Source organism: Lynx canadensis, chromosome B1 (genome assembly GCF_007474595.2).
Source record: "Lynx canadensis isolate LIC74 chromosome B1, mLynCan4.pri.v2, whole genome shotgun sequence".
In the NCBI taxonomy this organism is placed as follows: Eukaryota; Metazoa; Chordata; class Mammalia; order Carnivora; family Felidae; genus Lynx; species Lynx canadensis.
This window is the reverse complement of record NC_044306.2, coordinates 24,085,872-24,110,365: the sequence shown is the minus strand read 5'-3', so window position 1 is coordinate 24,110,365 and position 24,494 is coordinate 24,085,872. Positions and strand designations below refer to the sequence as shown.

Below are 24,494 nucleotides of genomic sequence, written 5' to 3'. Positions count from 1 at the left end.
TTTGAAAGCACCCACTGGTAAATTTATGTTGAGTTTGAGATCAGTATGTTCTTCAGGTAAGCAGCCAAAAGCAGTTGCTTTGTTACTTTCTTGGGCTTGAAGGAGAAGACAGGAAATGTTAGAGGGAGAGATTTGGGAGTTATATACTTACATCTTATATGTTAAAGAGTATACCACACAACTTAGCTCAAGAACATAGATGACATAAAAATAGATGGGGCAAGCTTTAGTGATGATGGTGCTAGCTGGAATATTTTTTTGCAAATAATTCTATTCATCTTAAGACTTGAAATGAGACTTATCTAAACTAACTTTTATTTCAATAAAGTTAGTATCTTGGCAGCACATGACCACTTATTAAACTTTTTCTGATACCTGAGAAAGAAATGTAGTTAGATATTTGCCAAATCCTTTATCAAAAGTTTCCTAAATTAACAATATCTGTGTGATCTTGCTAACTTTACAGACATACTTCATTTTATTGTGCTTCACTTTATCATATTTTGCAGGTACTGTGGTTTTTATGAATTGAAGGATTGTGGCAACTCAGCTTCAATGGCAAGTGTATTGGTGTCATTTTTCAAACAGCATTTGCTCACGTTGTGTCTCTGTCACATTTTGATAGTTCTCACAATATTTCAAAATTTTTAATTATTATATATGTATTATCGTAATCTGTGATCAGGGATATTTGATGATCTGTGATCAGGTATATATTATAATTGCTCTGGGGTTTCACAAGCTGTGCCCATTAAGACAAAGAACTTAATAAATGTGTGTGTTCTGATTGTTCCACTGAGGGGCCATTCTTCCATCTTTTTCTCTCTTCTCAAGCCTCCTCTGTATTCCCTGAGAACAACACTTAAATCAGGCCAATTAATAACTTATAATGGCCTCTAAGTGTTACAGTGAAAGGAAAAGTCACACATCTCTCACTTTAAACCAAAAGGTAGAAATGTTTAAGCTTAGTGAGGAAGCCGTGTTGAACGTCAAGCAAGGTTGAAAGCTAGCTCTCTTGAATCAGTTAGCCAAGCTATGATTGCAAAGCTCTTGAAAGAAGTTAAAAGTGCTACTCCAATGAATACGTGGATGATAAGAAAGCAAAACAGCCTTCTTGCTGATATGTAGAAAGTTTCAGTGGTCGGACAGAAGATCAAACCAGCCACAATATTCCCTTAAGCAAAAACCTAATCCAGGACGGGGCCCTAACTCGCTTCCAGCCTATGAAGGCTGAGAGGGGTGAAGAAGTTGCAGAAGAAAATTTGGAAGTCAGCAGAGGTTGGTTCATGGGTTTAAAGAAAGAAGCCATTTCCATAACACAAAAGTGCTAGGAGGAGCAGCAAGGATTGATGTAGAAGCTGCAAGTTGACCAGATGCCCTAAGATAATTCATGAAGGTGGCTGCATTCGACAGCAGATTTTCAACGTAGATGAAAGGACTTTCTATTGTAAGAAGACACCATCTAGGACTTTCATAGCTAGAGAGGAGAAGTCAACACCTGGTTTCAAAGCTTCAAAGGACAGGCTGACTCTCCTGTTAGACGCTAACGAAACTGGTGACTTTAAGTGGAAGCCAATGTTCATTTACCATTCTGAAAATACTAACACCCTTAAAAATTATGCTAAATAAACTGTCTGTGCTGTATGAACAGAACAACAAAGCCTGAGTCATAGTACAACTGTTTACAACATAGTTTACCGAATATTTTATGCCCACTGCTGAGACCTCCTACTTAGAAATAAAGATTTCTTTCAAAATATTACTGCTCATTGACAATGCACCTGGTAATCCAAGAGCTCTTATGGAAATGGACAATGGGATGGATGTTGTTTTCATGCCTGCTAACACAACATTCATTCTTCAGCCCATGGATCAAGGACTTGCTCAACTTTAAGTCTCATTATTTAAGAAATACATTTTGTAGGGTTATAGCTGCCATTTCCGAGACCTGATGGATCTGGGAAAAGTAAACTGAAGACCCTCTGGAAAGGATTCACTAGCCTAGATGCCATTAAGAACATTCATGATTCACAGGAAGAAGTCAAACTATCAACATGAACAAGAGTTTGGAAGAAATGGATTCCAACCCTCATGGATGACTTTGAGAGGTTCCAGACTGCAGTGGAGGCAGTAACTGCAGATGTGGTGGAAACAGCAAGAGAACTAGAATTAGAAGTGGAGCTTGAAGATGAGACAATCTCATGATCAAACTTGAACAGATGAGGGGTTGCTTCTTATGGAAGGTTTCTTGAGATAGAATGTATTGGTAAAGAGGCTGTGAATATTGTTGAAAGGACAACAAAGGATTTGGAATATTACATAAATTTAGCTGATAAAGCAGCAGTAGGGTTTGTGAAGATTGACTCCAACTATGAAAGCTCTACTGTGGGTAAAATGCTATCAAACAGCATCATGTGCTACGGAGAAATCCTTCATGAAAGGATGAGGCAAAATGTATTGTCTTATTTTAATAAATTGCCTTGGCCACCTTCACCTTTAGCAATCACCACACTGAACAGTCAGCAGCCATCAACATCAGAGCCTCCACCAGCAAAAAGATTATGATTTACTGAAAGCTCAGATGACGGTTTGTAGTTTTTAGCAATGAAGTCCTTTTTAAATTAAGGTGTGTGCACTGTTTTTTTTTTTAAGACATGCTATTGCACACTTAATAAACTACAAAATAAACATAACTTTTATATGTACTGGGAAACCAGAACATTAGTTTGACTTGGTTTATTGCAATACTCACTAAATTCAAGTAGTCTGGAACCAAATCTGCAATATTTCCAAGGTATGCCTTTATAGGAAACAGGCAAACTTTTTCAGAGTAGCTCTATCTTTTTTGCATTCCCAGCAGTGTTCCAGAGTTCTAGTACCTTTACATCCATTTTATCACTTGCTATTGTCTGCACCTGTTATTTTATTAATTGTAGTTATTATGGTTAATGACTTCCCAGAGCTTTTAGTGTGAAAATATGTATGATTGTCTTATTATATAATATTGAAAGCCTTATTCTCTACACATATTTACCCAAAATTCTCCAATGTGGCTTAGATTGTTGATAAGTTTATTGATTCATTTAAAAGTGGTTAACAATGGGTATGAAATGAGCCTTCTGATGTGGGGAATAAGGAGATCCAGTCTTGAAGACCTAGGAAGACAGAGTATGGAGAAAGAAAGCTAATTCTTAGAACCATCTGCCCTATCCCACCCACCCCCAAAACACTTTAATGACTGGTTATGGATTATTTTCAGTTATCTTTGTAAAATGATAAAGGTTGGAAAAAGCAACATAAGATTAAAAATGAGGTTTTTTTTCTAAATGTTATGACAGGAGAGAAGATGGGTTCCAAATGAGTTAACACGCTTTAATTATTTGGGAAAGGTGGAAAGGAGGATAGAATATTAAAACACGTTAGACTGATGTGTCTGTGAGCATTTAGAAAACAAAGCATCAGCCATGTGACCTCAGAATGGAAGATTTAAAACAAACCATGCTAAAAATTGGATCACCACATACATGAAGTGAATGTACAGAATTAGATATTCTTAATTTCTGGCAAAATATGGTAAAATATCTAAAGAGAATATTATGGGAAAAGGTTGCAAAAGGACTGAGCTGATTATACACTTTAACCAGAGAATGATGATTAGGGAATTGATAGAAATCTTAAAGTAGTCTTAAGAGATTCTGGTAATACTCTTTCCTCATTATGGGGAGTATGTTGTCAGGAGTCCAATAAATAGTTGGAAACAGAACTGCTCTTCATTTTTCCCTCTTCCTATACTCAGTTTTCTATTCCCACCATACTTTCTTTTTCTGTTTATGCATTATCTGACTTGTAATTTCTCCAAAACTACACGTAAGAATAGACACATAATTCAAAGTGAAACAAAAGAAAAAGGCTAATGTAGTTAACAGATCTAGACCATCATATGTAATGGCCCTCCATGGTATATCTCCTCTATTCCATGACCAGGCAATTTGTATTTTTTTATAGTTATCTGGGCTTGACTAATACCTCATCTAGGGCTCCTGATACTGAAGTAAATGATCTTCTCTATACGTATGAACCCCTAAATTTTATTTAGCTTCCTACCACCAGATGTTTTTTGATAATGAGTCCCATAACCTTACATTTTTGAACAGTATGCGCCATTAACCAAATTTCCAAAGACAAGTTTCTTGTTAAGACCAACACAAAACTGCACGTTCAATAAGTCAATTCTATATGAAACTCAAATGAAGCTATAATTCTGAGATTCCACAAAGGGAGCTTCATTAAAAACAGAGACTGGTCCGGTATATAAATTATAGAGTCATTAATTTCAGATAAGTCATATAGCTATAATTCTAATTACCTATATAAAATATGAAGTCAGAAACCACTCTCCTTCTATTTGTTTGTTTTATTCTAATTTTGTTCTTCACAAACTCTGTAATATATCTTTTTATTTTCTTAAAATCTTAGTATTAAAATAAAAACAGTGAGCTATAGTCGTAGCATATTTTGAATAGCTTTATGTAATCATAGAATTAATAAAATGGTCATTCATTTCTTTACTGCTTTCCTCTGTATTATACAGTTAAAAATACTGACTGAGTTGTTGCATTATATTTATTGAAAAAAACCTGTATTGTCTCCCTTTATCATAACATAAGGGGATGGACTGGCCCAGTCAGGACTACAACTGAAGGGTATGCCACGTTTACAAAATGTCTTAATGGGACTACCATATCTCACTTTGTCCTATTCCCCTCATTCTGAAATACTCAAGATCAGATGTATTTCTTTGGCAACTATGGGCATTATTACCAAAGACCTTAGTTTGAACCATGTATTTTGCCTGGAAGGGGAGAAAGCTGAAAGATGCTTTCTGATCAATCAGAGCACTGATATCCACTGATAATTTTAGCAGCTTAGCTACTCATGCTCTTGAGAAGTAGAGGCCAACACCCTGCGGGGATGGTCTTTAGAACCGTGACACAGAGCACTGCTAAGTGGAGCTGGCCTTGTGGGACTGCAGTCATTGGTCCCAGACTAGGAGGACCTTGGGTACCTGAAAGGAGGAGAACGGAAGCCAGGATGGGTTGGAAATGTCTAGCCAAACGAGGTCCTCGAGGAAGAAGAATTCTTAGTGTTCCTTGATTCCACACATCTAACTCCACAAACACTTGAGAATTTAACGGAGTATTTGGGACAATGCATTTTTTTTTGTTTTTAAGTTAATAACAAAAAGTAAAACCACAGAAGTGGCGTAGTGCTTCAGGATAGTCAAACAATGACATGAAATGCTCCTATGATACAACTTTCCAAAACACGCACATTATTGTCTTTTCTTCAGACACTGTAATTCTTGGTACACCTGAGTCACCCAGATTAAGGGTCCTAAATTTTAAGAATGCCATCTTTCTAATGTCACAATCATCTGGTTCTATGTAATATTTTCTCAAATTGATTAATATTAGTTTAATTAATTAATATTAACAATGAATTCTTAAACATCATCAATGCATTTAATCATTTAAAATGTTGTGCAATAGGGGCGCCTGGGTGGCGCAGTCGGTTAAGCATCCGACTTCAGCCAGGTCACGATCTCGCGGTCCGTGAGTTCGAGCCCCGCATCGGGCTCTGGGCTGATGGCTCAGAGCCTGGAGCCTGTTTCCCATTCTGTGTCTCCCTCTCTCTCTGCCCCTCCCCCGTTCATGCTCTGTCTCTCTCTGTCCCAAAAATAAATAAAAAAAATAAATAAATAAATAAATAAAATGTTGTGCAATATTAAACTACGTGTTTTGTTGATCTATTCTCCAAGATTTGCATGGCCTATTTTGCATAAAATATTCATTCTTATTAAGTCATCCCAGACTATTACAGCATTCTTTAAGTTAAAAAAAAGACCCAATGACAAAAAACATAAATTTGGTACGTGAGAATAATCTGTAACCTTCTACTTTTTATATGTCCTACACCATCTGCAGTCAATTAAGTGATTCCCAGGTGTTCACAGTAATTGCTTTAACGCAAGGTATGTCACTTTAGGGGTCATTAAATATTTATTATAAAAACCTCATCTGCATTTTTCTCCATTCATTTAGGGACAAAACATGCTGATGTTTAGTATTGGCAAAAATGAACTGATTGGAATTATTGGATTATTTAAAATAATTTTTAAATAACATCATTAAAAATATTTTTATAGGCCAAAATTTGGTGAAAAAGTAAGAAGAGCAATGATGTTGATTTAGTTTTGCTTACCTATATTCTTTCTTTTAAATGAAAAATATGTACTTATAATTTGTGGCTAAGATGTCAAAAACTCAAACCAGATTGTCCTTTTCTTGCCAGGACTAATGAATAGTGGGGAATTTAAGGGACCAGAGGATTCATTAACTAATTTCCTCTCTAAAGGTAAAAGAGTTTAGCTTTCAGAAAAGATTCACGGAGACAATCTAGCATAATACTCATTTTATAGATAAGAAAAGTAAAACTATGAAGCTTGGTCAATTGTACAGAATTAGTTACATACAGATCTAATAAAAATTATAATTACTAACATATACATACTGCATTCTATGCTCCAGGAAGTATTCCAAGTACTTCACATATATTCATTTATTTAATGCCCACATTTACTGTATGATATGGATAGTCATCAATTTTCCCCACAGAAACCCGGAGTATGGAAGATGCCCAGAGTAACCTGCATTAGGTCACAGAGCTGGGAAATGACAGATGTGGGACTTAGTTGGCTCCAGAATCCAGGCTTTTACCTATTAAAATACAACTCCTTTCTAAAACTAGTTTCTGAGTAAATTATGATTTCTAGGTGAATATACTCTTCTAGAGCATTTTGGCATATAAATCACATGATTATCATCATAATACTGTTAATTACTGAAAAACCATAAAATTCTGTTTTAAACATAATTTTCATTGAACTTATGTTCTGATTTTTCTTTTTTTTTGGTTTATTTATAACATCTCTTAATAATTACTCATAATCAAAGTGCCTTTCTAGTCAGCATATTTTGTGACAGGTATTGTGAAATCTTTGGGTATGTGGATTAACTTAAATTTGTGGAACATTAAAAAATGCTCATGGTTTGAACAATCTAACAAACATCATTATTATGTGATTATGGGGCACCTGGGTGGCTCAGATGGTTAGGCGTCTGACTTAGCTCAGGTCATGATCTTGTGGTTCATGAGTTTGAGCCCTGCATTGGGCTCTGTGCTGACAGCTCAGAGCCTGGAGCCTGCTTCAGATTCTGTGTCTCCCTCTCTATCTGTCTCTCTCCTGCTCATACTCTGTCTCTCTCTCTCAAAAATAAATAAACATTAAAAAAATAAAAATAAAATTATGTGATTAAATGATGTGATTAATTTTAGAAATTATGTGGTTTTATTCACTGCTTGCATTATTGAAGGATTATTTTTCCACGATAGGTGACTATTAAATATTTTTGGAAAAGCTTTCAGACTCCAATTGTCTTGTAGCATATTACAGTGAATAAGATGCTGATGTCTCAATCAATTTTTCTGTGTGTAGTAGTGGACTTGAAAGGTTTCTTTAAATGTTGTGCTGGTCCTGCTTCCCAGCACTCTCCTTACACCAGTTCTGTGGGGAAGCCTGAGTGCTCTGTGCGTGTGTGTGTGTGTGTGTGTGTGTGTGTGTGTGTGTATCTGCCTGCCTGCCTGCCTGTCTGTCTGCCTCCCTGTCTTGGATGTTGGAAATATACTGAGGTGGGCAGAGGGACATAGATACAGTTAAGAGTCTTCATTAGGGTCTTCTGTTTACTAAATGATATTAATTTTATCATCAGTTCACTTCACTTCTGAAACGAAAAGATCTAGCCACAAACAAGTAACATTTGGGGCCTCACTTCATCTGACCGACAACAAGCCCAGGTGAAGGCATATATCATAAGGGATACTTAATAGACATATATATCATCTCTTGGAGAGGAGTCTAGATTCTTATCCCTGAATTAAGTTGAACCGGGAAACATGTTCTATTTCTTGCTCCCACAATTATTTTATCTAATGGCATCTGTGGTCACATTCTGTGCATTCTTTAAAGCACCAAGCCATGGTTAGCAGGCCCATGCCTCTTTTGATATAGAGATGCAGAAAAACAGTGTATTCCTTCTATTAGACGATGTGTACATTTTGTTCAGTGTATGTGAGAAAAAAACCTAGTTTTCCATAGAAAGCTCAGATGTTTCTCTTTAAGCATAGTTGGATCATGCCATTAGTCACATTTCTCTTTACATCTTTACACCCAGAAAGGTCAATGTGGTTTTTTTTTTTATTTTAATGTTTATTTATTTATTTTGAAAAAGAAAGAAAGCACGAGATGGGGAGGGGCAGAGAGAGAGGGAGAGAGAGAATCCCAAGCAGGCTCTGCACTGTCATTGTCGAATCCAACGTGGGGCTCAAATCCATGAACCAGGAAATCATGCTGAGCCGAAATCAAGATTTGGACACTTAACCGACTGAGCCACCCATGTGCCCCAGTCAGTGTGGTGTAATTAATAATTATATAGGATACAAATAGCTTCCATATGGATAAAGAATGGACTAGTTTTTTATGTTAATTTGTACATATGTATATTTTAATTTTTTATGTCTTTATAAACTTATAGTATTTCATTTCATTTCATTTCAAACTTATGGTATTAAAAAAATGTAATTTAGGGGAGCCTGGGTGGCACAGTTAGTTGAGCATCCAACTCTTGACGTTGGCTCAGGTCATGATCTTGTGGTTCATGTTGGAGCCACGTGTGGGGCTCTGTGCTGATGGTGCAGAGCTGCTTGGGATTCTGTCTCTCCTTCTCTCTGCCCCTCCCCTGCTTGCTCTTGCTCTCTCTCTCTCTCAAAATAAATAAATAAACATTAAAAAATAAAAATGTAATTTACAGTTTCATCATATGGACTTTATTATTAGCATAAACTAACTGAAAATCTTAAGAAAACAAAGAAAATATTCCAATCAAATCAAATATTCAAATCAAAGAAAGAAATTCTTACAGAATCCCGATGCCTAATTTTTCTTATCAAGCATATTTCTCATATCATAAATAAATCAAATTTGACAGTTAGGTGTATAGTTGACTGACAGGTACTAGAAGAGGCACAGACCCAGAAGTGATGCCTCTGTCCTGGCACCTTGCTACTCAATTCTCCCACTCCCTGACTCTCTTGTAAATCCCCTTGGGCAATGAAGGAAGGCAAGCACCTCAGACCTCAGAAGAAACCAAAAAGGGCAGAAGCTGCCCTTGGTTGCTTCTATTTTATGTGGTGTTTAATCCTCAAAAAGTGAATTATGGAGAGGAAACTAGCACCAAATGTTAATATCACTTGGTTTAATTTCTTGCAAATGACACTCTGTCTTATTACCACATAGTAAGACTTATCTAAGGCAGCCATGACTTTAAGCTTTGAAGAATTAATGAAGACAGAAAAATGAGAAATCGCAGAATGTAATTACGGTTTCTATATAATTTGGCTATGTCATTGATTTTTGATGAATGGAAATGAAAATATCAAAGATGAGTAAATGATTCTGACAATAAAGGCTTGCAGCTCCTAGGACTTCATGTATTCTCTAAAATTTACTGAGCATTAAACAAGGGGAATTATGATGAGATATGAGATCTTCTATGAAGCATCAGATTGTGACTTTAAGCAGATTTTAAAAGTAAATATTCAGAAGAATTACATCCCAATTATTTCATATCTAATTAGCATTAATGTTTTACAGAGATATTGTTATAGACATGGCATTATGGACCTTCTTTCATGCTTACACCGCAGGACCACATTGCAGCCCTCTGGAGTTTCCCAAACATGATTGCTTGCAACTTAAATTTAAATAAGGGAGACTACTGAAAAAAAAAGTAAGTACAAACAAAACTAGCACTGCCCATTAATATTATCTCTTATTCAACTTTTCAGTTTATCCTCCTTTTATTTTTCTCCTCCAGTATTCAAATGATGACAAGTGACCAACTTTAATGATGTGAACAATGTATAATATAAAATTCAATTATTATGAATAAAGTACAATTGTATTTTTTGGAAATACATGTATGATAAAATATAAATTTCATTTTTGGCTTCATTAAGGCAAATAGCATTTCAAAAAGTGTTTCATATACCTATAAAGGAAGTAGACAGTCAAATTCATATTTACAAACCTCACATTTCAAATGCCATGTACTTGTGTAATTTAAAAAGAAATATCGGAAACATGCATTTGTATTAAGGTATTCATTAATTTCTCATTAAGATAAGGATAACTCATTCTTCAAATTGTAATTTGCTATTTATGCTTTTATATACATACATATATTATCAATACTAGGTAATTTCCCAACAGAAAAATATAGTATTCTAAAGATATTTTAGCATTTACATATAAATCAAATCTTATTGTTTTACATAATTAGAACTGACTTTTTATTTGCCATTTTTCTTACAAAAATTAAGTCAAATAATAATGCCATGTAATATGAATCTCTAATTTCTTTACACTATGAGAAAATATTAATAACATTTTATCATTAGCATAACTTCTAAAACATATAAACCTTAAAATTTAGATAAACTCAATACCAAATTCATAAGTAATTGATAAATGCTAAGATTTGTTATATTTAACTAACCATGCCATTTCTAATTATTACTAGCAGATAATATTTATTAGGAATGATTTACCTAAAACAAAGGATATATAGACCACATGATGTTATATCTCACATGCTTTGTTAGGAAAATGCTGCATTTCATAACCTAAGAGTAATAACAAAATATTTGTACTTGTCTCATAGTAACACACTGACAAGAGTAAGAACTCGCAAATAGAGGAAAGTATAACTAACTTTTGAAATATCAAATCATGTGCAAGGTAACTGGGCTAAAAAGGATGTCTGGTTTATATTAGAGAAATAATACACCTTTGCTTTCCCCAATTTAAACAATCCCCAAATTTTAAATGGAATAAGATGCTACAAGCAATCTTAACTCCAAAGCACTCACCTACTGTCAGCTGTCCAGTTAACTGCCCCATGTGATTTCTCGCATTCACTGTTACATTCCTGTCAGACTGTAAGACCAGTGGACTATCCTGGGAAACATGTACAAAATAAAGAAATCAAATAAAAAATAGAAATATAGTCAAACTTAATATATAAAACTATACTGCATTTGTTTGGGTACTACCAGAATTCTAATTCTTTGCTTTATATTAAGCAGTTATTTTAACATCCCAAACATTGGTCGAACAACGTGATAAAAAGATAGGGGTGCTTCATAATAATGACTTGAGGGGATAGGAATGTTTCCACTTTGGTAAATGGGCATTAACTATTCGATGCAATGATTTCCAACTCTACTGATTGCTGTACAGTCAAGGTGTAGTAACTCCTCCCCTCTCCATACAGCCATTGGAATATATGCCTACCATGGAGATGTTTTAAACCCTACCCAAAGGAGGAAACCCCTTTTTAAGTTGAGTTTGCAACTTTCAGATCCCACCTTAAATATCATCTCCTCAAAATTGCCTCCCCCGATCACCGTAACTACAGAGTCATTCAATCCCCAAACCCTCCAGTCTCCACTTATTTGGTTCAAAACACCCATCACAAGACAAATTTATTTTGCCTGGGTATGTGTTTACTTGTTTGTTTATTTCTGTCATAAGAAGAAATGTCCTTGGGAAAGGGACCATAGAAATCACACATATACAATTACATCCTCGATACTTAGCATGCTGCTGAAAAAAAAGCATTTACTAGGTATTTACCGAGTGGGTAAATAAATCCTCATAATAAACATGATACTAGCTTGTGTATTTACCTCACATGGAAATGCCCTGTAAATCATAAAATGGATTATGTAGGGAGGTTTATAGAATATAAGTATATAAGATATTTGCCTGGAAATTCTCCCTTAGTATATCTAACCTTGGTTAGATGTTTACTTTCATCACTAATTTAGGACTTAACAGTGACATAATTTATTGAAGGACAATACCATTGCCTTAGGAACCTACATTTTGGGCTTTTGCCACCAATGTATCACATAAGTAACTTACAACTGCCTAAATTTTCATTTTTATGATGTAAAACATAAGCAGGGTGATCATTTACAAACTGTCCATCCATTCATTCATCAAATATTTCCTGGGTGCTTACTATGAGTGCTGTAATGTTCTAGAGGTTTGAGAAATTTCAGTGATCAAACAGAACAGTACCTGCCCTCATGGAGCTTTTAACCCGGGTAATAAAAATTCTATGAAAATCTCTCCCAATACCATCCTCACCATCCAGGTGGTATGTCACTTCTGTGTCAGTGTGGATACAAAAGTGCTTTTATATACAAGCCATACAAAAATTCATTTGAGATTAGCATTTGAGGTTTGTGATTTGGATATTCATGGGTGGACTCCATGGGCTTTTTCCTAAAGTTGATTTGTATGACATCTGACTAGATGCAAAGCAGTGATTGAAGATGTACACACACAAGCACACACACACACACACACACGTGCGCGCGCACACACTTTTAAAAGTGGGTTTTGCTATTATGTCTACTCTTAGATTTTATCTATCATCTATCTATCTATCTATCTATCTATCTATCTATCTTTAATTCAGAGAGAAAGAATGTGCAGGAGCAGAGGAGAGGGGCAGAAAGAGACGGAAAGAGAGGGAGAGAATCTTAAGCAGGCGCCACTCTCAGCACAGAGCCCAACATGGGACTTGATGCTACAACCCTAGGATCATGACCTGAGCCGAAATCAAGAGTCAGATGCTCAACTGACAGAGGCAGTTGCTTTAAAAAAGCAAACCGGGAGCCCCAAGGTTTGCGTTTTTAAAAATTAATTTTCCACATTGTGAAGAATACATTTATTCTGTTGAGTGAGACTGGTTGTACAAAAACACTATGGTTAAATTCATTCACCGCGTCTCTTACCACAACTCATTTTTTTGTGCCACAAATCACAAGTGTTCTGTGTATAGTTTCAAAATATAAATCTAGGTATAGGTACTTCTATGCTGTGGACATCCATCTTTGAAAATATGTAAAATTAATTACATCTTTTTTTCTGAGCAGTATGTTCTAATTCTGTTTACAGTGTAGGTCATGGACTAAGGACTGCACGCAATTATACCCAGTACATGGTTCCTAAAAGCACACAAAGATTCTATTTAAGTTGGTAAAATTAATTACATGTAATTCATTCAGTAAAAAATGTTTTTTTAATTAAATAAAATCAATATGAACGTAAGAAACAGCACAAGCCTTTAAAATGTTGTAGTTCAATACACCATGAAGATATATTGGTTGAATTTTAATTCAGATTGTTACAATATTTTTATAAAATAACATATAATGTTACACGTTATATATAATATGTTATAAAATAGCAGATATAATCTATAAATATACATTATAAATATATCATACATAAATATATTTATATTATATATATAAATAATACATAATTAATGTTTATATGTTTAAAAGTTGATGACAAGATATGCTTTTATTTGCTTGGCTGAGCCTAAATTTCTGTGAACCATAGTATAAAAAAAGAATAACCATTAACATTATGTAATTTCAGGACCATGTAAGTATATTAAAATAATTACTGCTTTACCAAATTTTTTAAGAAGACAGAAAAGTCCATTTTAAAAGTCAATAAGAATTTCATCTAATTTAGTAGAGAGACAGACTTGGGTTAGAAGTAAGGCATCATTATGTCTTAGTTTACAACATTTCTATCTACTTTCTCTTACTGTAATCACAGAAATGTTGAGGTTCTCCCCCTAGCATTCCTCCCTCCTCTTCTGTGAGTCCACTAAATTTCCCCTCAGAATTCAATTTTTATATATCTATATTAGAACTTTACTATGATAAAAATAGCAATCTTGTTACTAAAACCAGAAATATATAGCTAGGATATATAACTATCGGGGTGCCTGGCTGGCTCAGTCAGAAGAATATGCAACGTTTGATGTCAAGGTTGTGAGTTCGAGAAATCACATAAATAAATAAATAAATAAATAAATAAATAAATAAAATTAATTAAAAAAAACAAGTTACTTTTCATTAAACAAAATGTAATGCATTTAAGTGCATCATCTTCCCTGAAAAATTACACTATCATTTCTGCATTATATATCAGCTCGGTGACATCTCTGTGAGTTAGAACCATGGCTTATGCATGACCTTTTACATAATATCCACCTATTACTAAGTAAAATATACATATACATGATAAAAATGTATATGATAAAACTGATAGAAACTCTTTCAATCATCTAAAGAAGTACAATCCTCAGCAATTTATAAATCTAATACCAAACCCTTTTTTTAGGTAAAAATTAGTACCACGAAACTACCTCTTTGCAAAAACAACTGACATTTAACGCTTTATAAAGCTCCTTTGTTGTGTTCCTCTCTCCAAAGATCTATATGTAAGGTAATTATTTCCTTGAATAAATTGTTGCTTTCCACTCTCTTCTCTACATGCCCTCCTTATAGTCCTTTGTATTATATTCCTGTGTTCCAAGACTTTGAAAGCTAGTGTCTAATTTCACAACATAGCAGTACTCTCTTACAGCTTATTCTTGCTGAGAACACAAAGGGGAGAAACTTACTTGGTAAGTAGGAATAAGACATATAAATTCTGTGTGAGGGTAAGTAAGTAGGTGTAATATTATTCTGTACAATATGGTAATATAAATATATTTTCTTTTTGGAGGAAAATAACTTCATCTTTGATTCAAATATTTGTCCTTCAAAATCAAGGAAACTCCTGTGGCAGGCATATCATAGTATTCTGGACTTGACCTGCTTTTTGGCTGTGACTCTAGGAAACCTGTCTGCCTTCTTTGCTACCCTTGAGGCAAAGCACGTGGGAGACTCAGGAAGAAAAGCAATGGTAATGTTAAGAGGACCTGAAGTCCCCTGTTCATGATTCTTCTATGCACACCTTCTTTTTTCCTAGGTCCTAGTTGAAACCTTGCTAATGGTTTTAGAGAAATAATGCAAAATGTCCTTCTTATTTTAATGCTTTTGTCACAGGCAGTGCAAGTGACTAAGGTAAAAAAAAAATCCCTTTCTTCTCATTTCTGTTGTGTCTACCTTTGTTTATCTCAAATATTTACTGATTACCTACGATGTACCCAGCTCTTCGCTGGTAACTGGGTAAAAAACAGAAACAAGGGACAAACTTTCTCTTCTTAACGAGTTCATAACCTACCACATAAAGCTAGACAATTAACCACATAAATAAAAAAACAACAACAACAAAACACAGAGAATGTTACCAGTAATAAGCGGCTGTAGTAGAGACTTCTCTTACAAAGCAGAAGTTATACTGATGCGAAGATACTGTTGTTATATACATATAAGGTGTATGTAAATAAGGTACTTCAGATACTCATTCTTTCACACCTACTAAGTTGTAGTGGAAACAGTAGGGCAGCAGCAGCTAGCCCCTACTGGCTTCATCATGCCGGACTCTGTTCTAAACACATTACATGTATGAGCTCACCCACTTCTGTGGCTTAAAATAAAACCACCCATAAAAGAATTAGGAAATAAAGTGGTTGTAAGACGGACAGTGCACCCCCCTGTTTGAGTTCAAATAGTTAAGTCTGTCAAACACTTTCTGCTTGACTTGGCAAATCAATCCATCTCTGTACCATGATTTGTCTTCATCTGCAAATGGGGTAATAATACATAATTTGTGAGCTTTTTATAACCAATTGATGAGACAATATATACAAAACGCTTAGATTAGTATCTAGCCTTTGCTGAAGGCACTTGTAGCGCTTGCTTTTATTATTTATTCCTCACTGTAATTATAGTATTCTACTAATAATAGTTCTAGCTACTATCATTTCTGTTTTGCAAAAGAATAAATTCCATCAAAGAAAGTATAAGTCACTTGCTTTAAATCACACAGGTAATATATGACAGATCAAATATTTGAACCCAAGCAATTTGGGTCTAGATAGAATCTTCCTTGTCAACTGCTATGAGATACTACCTCTCTGATGGTGATTAAATTCTAGGCTTTCTACACTGTCAGATCAAAATGTGAAAATAAATTTGAAAAACAGGTGAAGAAAGTATGATTTGAGATTAAACACTGTAGTCTCTAAAGGGACTGATACATACACTGTCTTAGAGGATAAGATGTGCCCTCCACAATGTCATCATCCACGTTTCACTAAGTCTGGTCCATTTTGTTTCATTTTGCTTTCTCAGGTTCTAGACAAGAGTACATAATCCTGAACTTCTCTCTGCACACACATTTTAGAATGTATCACCTATAAGAGTCTCCCTATTTGCTACACTGAAAGGGAACGAAGTTAATGATTCTTATTGTTCAGTGTCAATGGCCTGAAGATGGCATGTCAGGTCTTGAATTGATACGGTTTAAAGTCAGGTAAGGTTTCTTATCCTCACTGACAGAAATTTTACTACTTTGCAGTAAACTTGCATCATCCTCACATTCTCGATCTTCCTTTTCCTCTACCTCCAATCAGCTGTGTTAGAAGTACCTCTTAAATATACCTTTTCCTGTCATTTCCTGTGACCACCTCTGAAATAGACTCATAACTCACATCACAATAACCACTTTTCCTTACATTGATTCTTCATATGCAGTGTTATATTTCTTTTTTTTTTTTTTTAATTTTTTAATGTATGTCTACATTTTTGAGACAGACAGAGACAGAGCGCGAGTGCGGGAGGGGCAGAGAAAGAGGGAGACACAGAATCCAAAGCAGGCTCCAGGCTCTGAGCTGTTAGCACAGAGCCCAAGTCGCAGGGCTCAAACTCAGGGACCGTGAGATCATGACATGAGCTGAAGTCAGACGCTTGACCAACTGAGCGGCCCAGGCACCCCTGCAGTGTTATATTTCTAAAACATTTAAAAAAAAATATTCGCGTGCTTGAATTAAAACAAAACAAAATAAAACACTTATTGATTCCTCATTCCCAGCTTGGAAAAAATTCACATTCATCACATGTAAGGTACTTTATAATATGATCCATTTCTGCTTTTAGCTGTCTTTCCTACTACTCCACCATGTAAGAATGACCCACATTTCCCATGTTTCTGAAAATATGCTACTTCTGTGTATTCTCATCTTCTGTTCCCTAAGCCTGAATTCTTTTCCACTTCTCCATAAAACTGTCAAAATTATAGATATTTTTCAAGTTTCAGATCAAAGTTGCATCCTTTGTGAAGGATTCCTGCTCTCCCAGAATTAAAATTCCCCTCCCGCTCTCTGATTTCACAATGAGTGTTGATGTCTATCACGGTACTTGTCACAAGATTTTTGCTTTGCTTTGTTTTGATCATTCCTTTGTTTATATTCTGTTAGACTGGACTGTCCTGAAAGCACAAGTGTGTTGTCATTTTCTTTTACGCATGCAGCCTTTTGAAAGCTTGGTTTGTTTCATGCTTGGCACCTAGTTCATGTTCAATAAATGTCTGCTGAGTGAATGAACTGAGCTGAACACATTTACAACATAATGCACTCAGGCTACCTATGTTTACCTGGATTTTTATTCAGGCCACACAGAATTTACCAAACTCTTGCTACTTTTTTTTTTTTTTGGCCCAGAGCAAGGTTTCCAAAATGCCATGTAAGCGGAGCAAGTCATATCACATTATGATCTGATTTCTATTCATCATCTCTCTGTGCAAGGCAGACTTTACTCCTGTCCTTAAGCACTGGACCTGATGCTTCTTAGCTTCTTAAGAAGCTGAAAAAAAGGTCATTTTTTAATTCTTTAGTTAACAATACAATTACTTGAGATTTTATTTCCTTCAGAATGTAAAGCATTTAGCTGTTGAAATTTGTACTTTAAAGGCAGAAGTATTGATCATGAAAAGGAATATATCTACAGACGTTTAAGTGACTCCCTTAAATTCTCAGTGCTCACATTTTAACCTGAATGTGAAATAGTAAAGGGGAGAGAGCATTTATTCAATAATTAGCTGTTCTGTGTTTCTATTCCCACATTTTTATTGAGAATTCTCCATTTTCATTAATTCTTTGTTATAAATTCTCAAGTCATCGAGGTCACTACACAGAATATCTTGTGTGAATGATCTATGACTTCTGATGGCCCTTCTGGCTCTTTCCTGCCTCTTTAAAGCTGCAAAGTAAAGAGAGTGGTAAGAACATACTCCTCCTGAGGGCCTCCTTATCTCAATTGCTATTGATGAATGCATCTTCAGAATAATGACACAGGGAGCAGTTTTGCACAGAGTTCTATTTACATTGAATCTTTGGTAATCTGCCACTTCCTATTATCATTCAAAATACTCCAACTCAACTTTTACCCAAGTGTAGGCTTAGAAAAGGAACACTTCTTGAATCAGCATCCCAAAAGGGAAAAGTATTGTGTCTACCTAAAGGAATAAAGATCCAGATCAATGAAAGGCCATTGTTATTTTAACCAGATGACATTAAATTCCCAGAGATGCCTCTTTTCCTTTCAGGTGACATTGGCTGAACCAGGGAAATAATCTCCTCTCTTTACTTCTTTGTTGAGTTTCCACTTTGTCCCTTCAGTCTTTCTTCAGGCTGACCTTGCCCTTGTACTAGTTCATGGGTGCCAACCTGTTCACTCTCTGCCCAACTCAGAGCCTGAATGAGGTATCCTACAACTGATGGGAGAGAGGAGACTGGGTATTGCCTGGTTAGAATGCACACATTGTACTCACTTTAATGGGCAGAAAGAAACTTTAGAGTGTATGTAAGTATCTTTTGTTTAACCAGTTCACATGCCCTTAAAAAATAAAGGGATTAATTCTTTTAAATCATTTATTCATATGGAACAAGGAATAATTTAAGTCTTCTAGAAATGGAACTACCCAATCACGAATCAGGAGGTATTTCAGAAAAGCACTGTACAGAGCCTCTTCCACCTGTTTCGCAATAAAATGCTACAGGCTATGCCATGTATGTATTTGTATATGAAACAGACTTTATCTTATATAAATGTAAGAGATGAGGAAAAATAGAGAGTTAAGTAAGGAGCTCAATTAAATTATTTTTCTTTTATCTTGCTTGAAATTAGAATTAAAGAAAAGATAAGAAATCTGTGGAATCTAAAAATCTAAAAAGTGCAGCACACCTAACCAAAAACTCATTTTTCTCAGATAAGACGTATGTAATTTACCAAGAAATGCCTATGTTGAGTAAAGGAATAGGGATAGAGAAGTTAAAAGAAAAAGAATTTATTGGATTATTTCCCATAGAAATATCTCCATTCATATTAGTTTCTTCTAGTTAAAATAACAACAACTACAACAACCACAAATCTTTCTCTTCAAATCTAGTTGGCTTGTGAAGCGCGTCAAGTATCTGAAATATTAGGACCAAATTGTTAGTTGATTGTGTGTGTGTGTGTGTGTGTGTGTGTGTGTGTGTGCGCATCTATGCTGTTACTGAATTTCTGCAGAAACAGATGAGGGAAATCAGGAACATAATGATTACGACAAAATTATTCCATAATAACAAAAGATAATGGAATGACAAAACAGGTAATAAGAATAACAACTGGTTATAAAGTTAAATACGTACATCATGGTTATAGTACTTGTGATGGTTACTTTTATATATCAACTTAATGGGGCTATGGAGTACCCTGATACCTGGTTAAAATTATTCTGGCTGTGTCTCTCAGGGTGTTTTTGAATGAGATTAAAATTAAAGTTGGTAGACTGAATAAAGCAGATTGCCCTCCCCAGTGTGGGTTCACCTCATCCATCCACCGAAGACCTGAATAGAACAAAAAAGGCTGGGTAAGAGAATTTGCTCTTTCTGCCTGACTGTCTTTGAGCTAGGACATCAGCCTTCTCCTGCTTTCTGACTCAGACTCAGACTGGAATTTTACTCTTGGTTCTGAGGCCTTTGGACTTGGACTAGCCTCTCCTGGGTCTCCAGTTTTCTGACTGAAAAGCCTAGGACCTCTAAGCACCCATAATTGTATGGATAATTCCTTATAATAAATATATAATCATATATATTTATAATATGACATAATTATAATAGTATCATAAAATATTATATTTATGTGTGTGTGTATATATATATATATATACACACACACATAAATATAATAGATATAGAGGGAGACATAGAGAAAACCTATATATAGGTTACAATATTTGTGTAGATAATTTTTGTATTTTTGTTAACCCATGAGAAACTATATATAGATTCTCTGGAGAACCCAGACTAATATAGTACCCTATTAATTACCAAAGGAACATGGTAAAAATATCTAAATGGATATTAAGCAACAAACTGACCCTTCAGATAACATTTATTATGTTTGTACAATAGTATCTATGATTTTCTATGCTTTGAAGCATTTTGTTAATTATGATTATACCTTTGCTGTATCTGATAAGTTAATTGTGCAAAAAGTATAAGAATAAATCCTTTCTCGATTTGTGTAATCATTACTTTGAAACAGGTAGCGATTTTTATCCTTTCTCTGTCAACTAAATAAAAGGGTAGAAAGTATTCCTGGGATTACTTTTTCAAATAACTACAGCACTTTCAAATTTCTGACTTTTTTTTTCATGCTAAAATAACACAAGCAATAATCCTTGGTCTCTTTTCAGGAAAGTCTAATGATGACAGGTTTGAGGTCTAGAGGAAATGTAAAATTAATTCTATTTTTAGCTATATAAAAATGCTAACTATAACATCTGTGGTCAGCGAACATTTAGAATATGTCAGACCAATTAGCACATGACACGACTAGAGAAATTACTCTAACCTGACACTTAGAAATTTGTAAAGCTCACACAAATCAACTCTGGATCTTTCTACACTCAGACTGGGGTGAAGCCTGAGATTCTTCATGCCTAACAAGCTCCCAAGTGAGGCTATGGTACTGCTGTGTAGATGACTGAATAGTATAGGACCTGTTTGGGTGAGGTGTAGGAATGGAGAGAGACTTACAAAGAACTGCTTACTAGAAGCTTCTGCATCTGCAGGGTGGCCTGAACCCACAGATCAAGCAGAAAACTGCAGCTGCCTGAAAAAATTATTTTTGAACCATTCCCCATAGCATGGCAAGCCTATGTTTACCCCATAGATTTATAAATTAGGACATGTTTGCCCTCTACTTCCCAACCTCCATGGAAAATACTGTTCACCAACCCGTGTCCACTTTTTCCTGTGCATATGGAAGTTAGGCTACATTTTCTAGTCTTTCTTGTAGGTAGGTCTGGCCATACAACCAAAGTTGTACTCAAAGAAATAGAGGCTGATATAAAAGTTTGCAGGCCTGGACTACAAAAGCCTGTCATGTGCTAACTTCTCTGTATGAGGCCCCAGGTGTTATGGGAAGACACACAGAGAGGACCTGGGCCACTAAATGTCTGTACAGATCTGAGACACCAGTCCTAACAACACCACCAGACTGTGAGGTGAGAGAGAAATAATTTTTCTACTTAAACTAACCCACGAGATACCAAAGTTATCTATTACAGAAGTGTGCCTATTCTGATACAATACCCTTCCTTCTCTTCTATAAGGAGTTGACAGCCCCAGTATTTTCACCCAAGGCCTCCTCACTGCGCTGCCCTGTGGAAGGCCTCCCTCCCTGTCTTAAGTGTTCTCCATACTCCTCTCCTTCAATAATCATGCTGACATTTCTCATAACCCTGATATACTCTCAGAACATTATTAGGCTACAAATAGAACTGTTAAATGATATACTTAAATGTGATGATGTTTAACAATGTATTTTTCTCTCAGGAGTAATTAATCAAATTGGCTTCAGCTGGAAGAGAAATCTACAAACTTTTTCTTAAAGGGTCAGATAGTAAATACTTTAGACTCTGTAGACCACGCAGTTGCTGTTGGAACCATTCAACACGGCTTCCGTAGCTTAAAAGTAGCCACAAACAAGACATGAATGGCCATGTCATGTCTGTTTTGTAGTAAAAGCTTACTAACAAAAAAGAGGCACCCATTTACACACACTGGAAAGTGACTTCTGATCTAAAGAATGAATCTGACGAATTTCAGACCTCAAAGTTATAGCAACTATTTACCCAATGTTTTTCAAAATAATGTTATCATCTAACAGTTTTATTTTTGAATGATTTTTAAATAAATACATATAGTGTTAACTTTGTATGCATTTTTAATATAAGAATTCATATAAAAAGAATTTAGTTAAAAAAGTGTAAGTATTATAAATCTAGGTATAAATATCACTTTGTAAAATTCTGCTTAGGATACTTCTTAATTCTAGAATCTGATGACTCCTGTCTTTCATCAACTTTGGAAAACAGTCATCCATTATCTCTTCAATAGTGCCTTTACTTTATTCTTTACATCCTTTCCATGAGGAATTTCCATTAGATATGCAATATACCTTCTCTCATTCTATCTGTATGTCTTCTTAACTCTGTCTCCTATTTTCCATCTCCCTATCTCTGTGCTACTGCTGGCTGAGGGCTTTAGCCCTTGTGTATGGACTTCATTTCAGCTGTGTTAGTGATATGTTAAGCTATTCACCGAGTTATCATTTCATTGATATATCTTTTATTAAGAAATTTGGTATTTTTTCACATCGACCGGTCTAATTGTATTTGTTTATGTTACTGCTTTTCATTTGCTCTCTCATTATTCCAGTTTGTTTCTTAAGCATTATTAAAGATAATATTTTAATATTCTGTAGCTGAAAATTATAATTGCTGGAGGAGTTTAGAGATCTAAGTGAATGAATCATTGTGTTGAATTTGTCTCCTGTTGCCACATTCCTGCATTGTTTTTTGTTGTTGTTGTTGTTTGTTGTTTAGCTCATGGTTAACATGCAAGAATTTCCAGGAACCTGGAATAAGGAAGCATTCTTCTGGAGAAGATTTGTATTTGCTTCTGCTATGCACTGGAGGACAGTACTATCTGGGAAGATATGAATTCAAGAAGGCAGGATAACATTTACAAATTCTCACAGGATACAGTATTTATAGCCATAATGGCCTGATGGTCCTTAGGCTGTTCAGTTGGCTATTTATTCCCATGGCTTGAAGTTCTACGTACTGTTAACTATTACCTTGGGAAACTCTGATTTCAGCCTTCACATCCTACTATTTTTTCAACTCTGTTTATTTTTTTGTTTTGTGTTGTTTTGTTTTGGGGGGATTTTTTTGGACTTATGGTTCCTCCATTACCTTTTTCAAAGGAAAAACTTCAATTATATACATCTTTTTGAAATTTACGACACATGCAGGTTGCCAGTGGGACTTTATTTCACAACACAGAGTCTGCAAATTAATTAGAAGTCAAAGGCCTCATTGTGTACCATTTTTACATAAAAGTAAAATTATTACTCAAAAAATATAAAGAAGCTTGAAGTATAGAGATGAGGGTTGAGAAGAAATAAAGTAAAATAATCACGCCGATTTTAAGGATAGAATAGAGAGCAACCTGAAGTTAGACAAGTTAGTACCCAGACAGATATATTAACAGAGCCTGCTGGAAAGTAGGTATGCATATGTGTGTAAATGCTCCTGTGTGAAGGAAGGATGTTTGCAAATTCAGAGTTTATAAGTTGCCAGATCACAGGTGAAGTCATAAACAACTACGATGCATTGCTATATGATAATAGCAGAGCACATACTTATTCATTTTGGTCTAATCCTTAAAAACAGATTTTAATTCTATTTCCTAGAAAGATCAGTGGAATTCATATATGGAATTCATATATGAATAAACGAATGTTTATCGGTGTCTCAAAGCTTATCCATTCTTCAAAAAATATTTTATCTATTTATTTGTATTTTCATAATAATCTTTTATTTTTAGTTTTTTTTTTATTTTTTAAAGATCTTATTATTATCTATTTTTAGGTAGGCTTCACACCCAGCATGGAGCCCAATGAGGGGCTTGAACTCATAACCCTGAGATCAAGACCTGAGCTGAGATCAAGAGTTGGACACTAAACCAACTGAGCCACTCAGGCACCCCCCAAAAAGTACTTTTTAAATCACAAAGAAAAAGTTGTTTTGCAAAATGAGCTATCTCTATTAAAACTGTAGAAACAGTTAAAAGCTTCTAAATGTAATAAATTAACTGTTAATATTAGTGAATATTGGACTTAAAGGAATTTTTCTATTAAAGCATAGAATTTGTGATATGAGAAATCAGTGAACTCTAGTTGAGACATTATCACAGGATTTTTTGGAGTCACTTTTACACATAAAAAAGTATTACAGTTTTTCTCAGCTGTTCTATTTTCCATAAAGATAAAAGACAGATGCCATTTGAAGAGCAAACACACTGAGGAGGAAAACATAAAATATTTATGTTTTTATTAAGACTGTACTTCTTCCAAAAAGATATTAAGTGTGTTATAAACTTAAACACAATGTTAAATTGGGCACTAAAATTTACAAACAGAACTAAGGCCTTTTAAAA

The 24,494-nt window shown here is 35.0% G+C and overlaps 1 protein-coding gene across 1 annotated transcript in view; it reads right to left on the bottom strand.

The window, feature by feature from the left end:
* SGCZ (sarcoglycan zeta) overlaps positions 1 to 24,494 on the bottom strand; it is a 227,669-nt gene that overhangs the window by 113,976 nt on the left and 89,199 nt on the right. Inside the window, exon 3 of the mRNA XM_032593056.1 lies at positions 11,047 to 11,134. Coding sequence (XP_032448947.1) covers positions 11,047 to 11,134 — 88 coding nt within the window. The remainder of the gene's footprint in view (positions 1 to 11,046; positions 11,135 to 24,494) is intronic.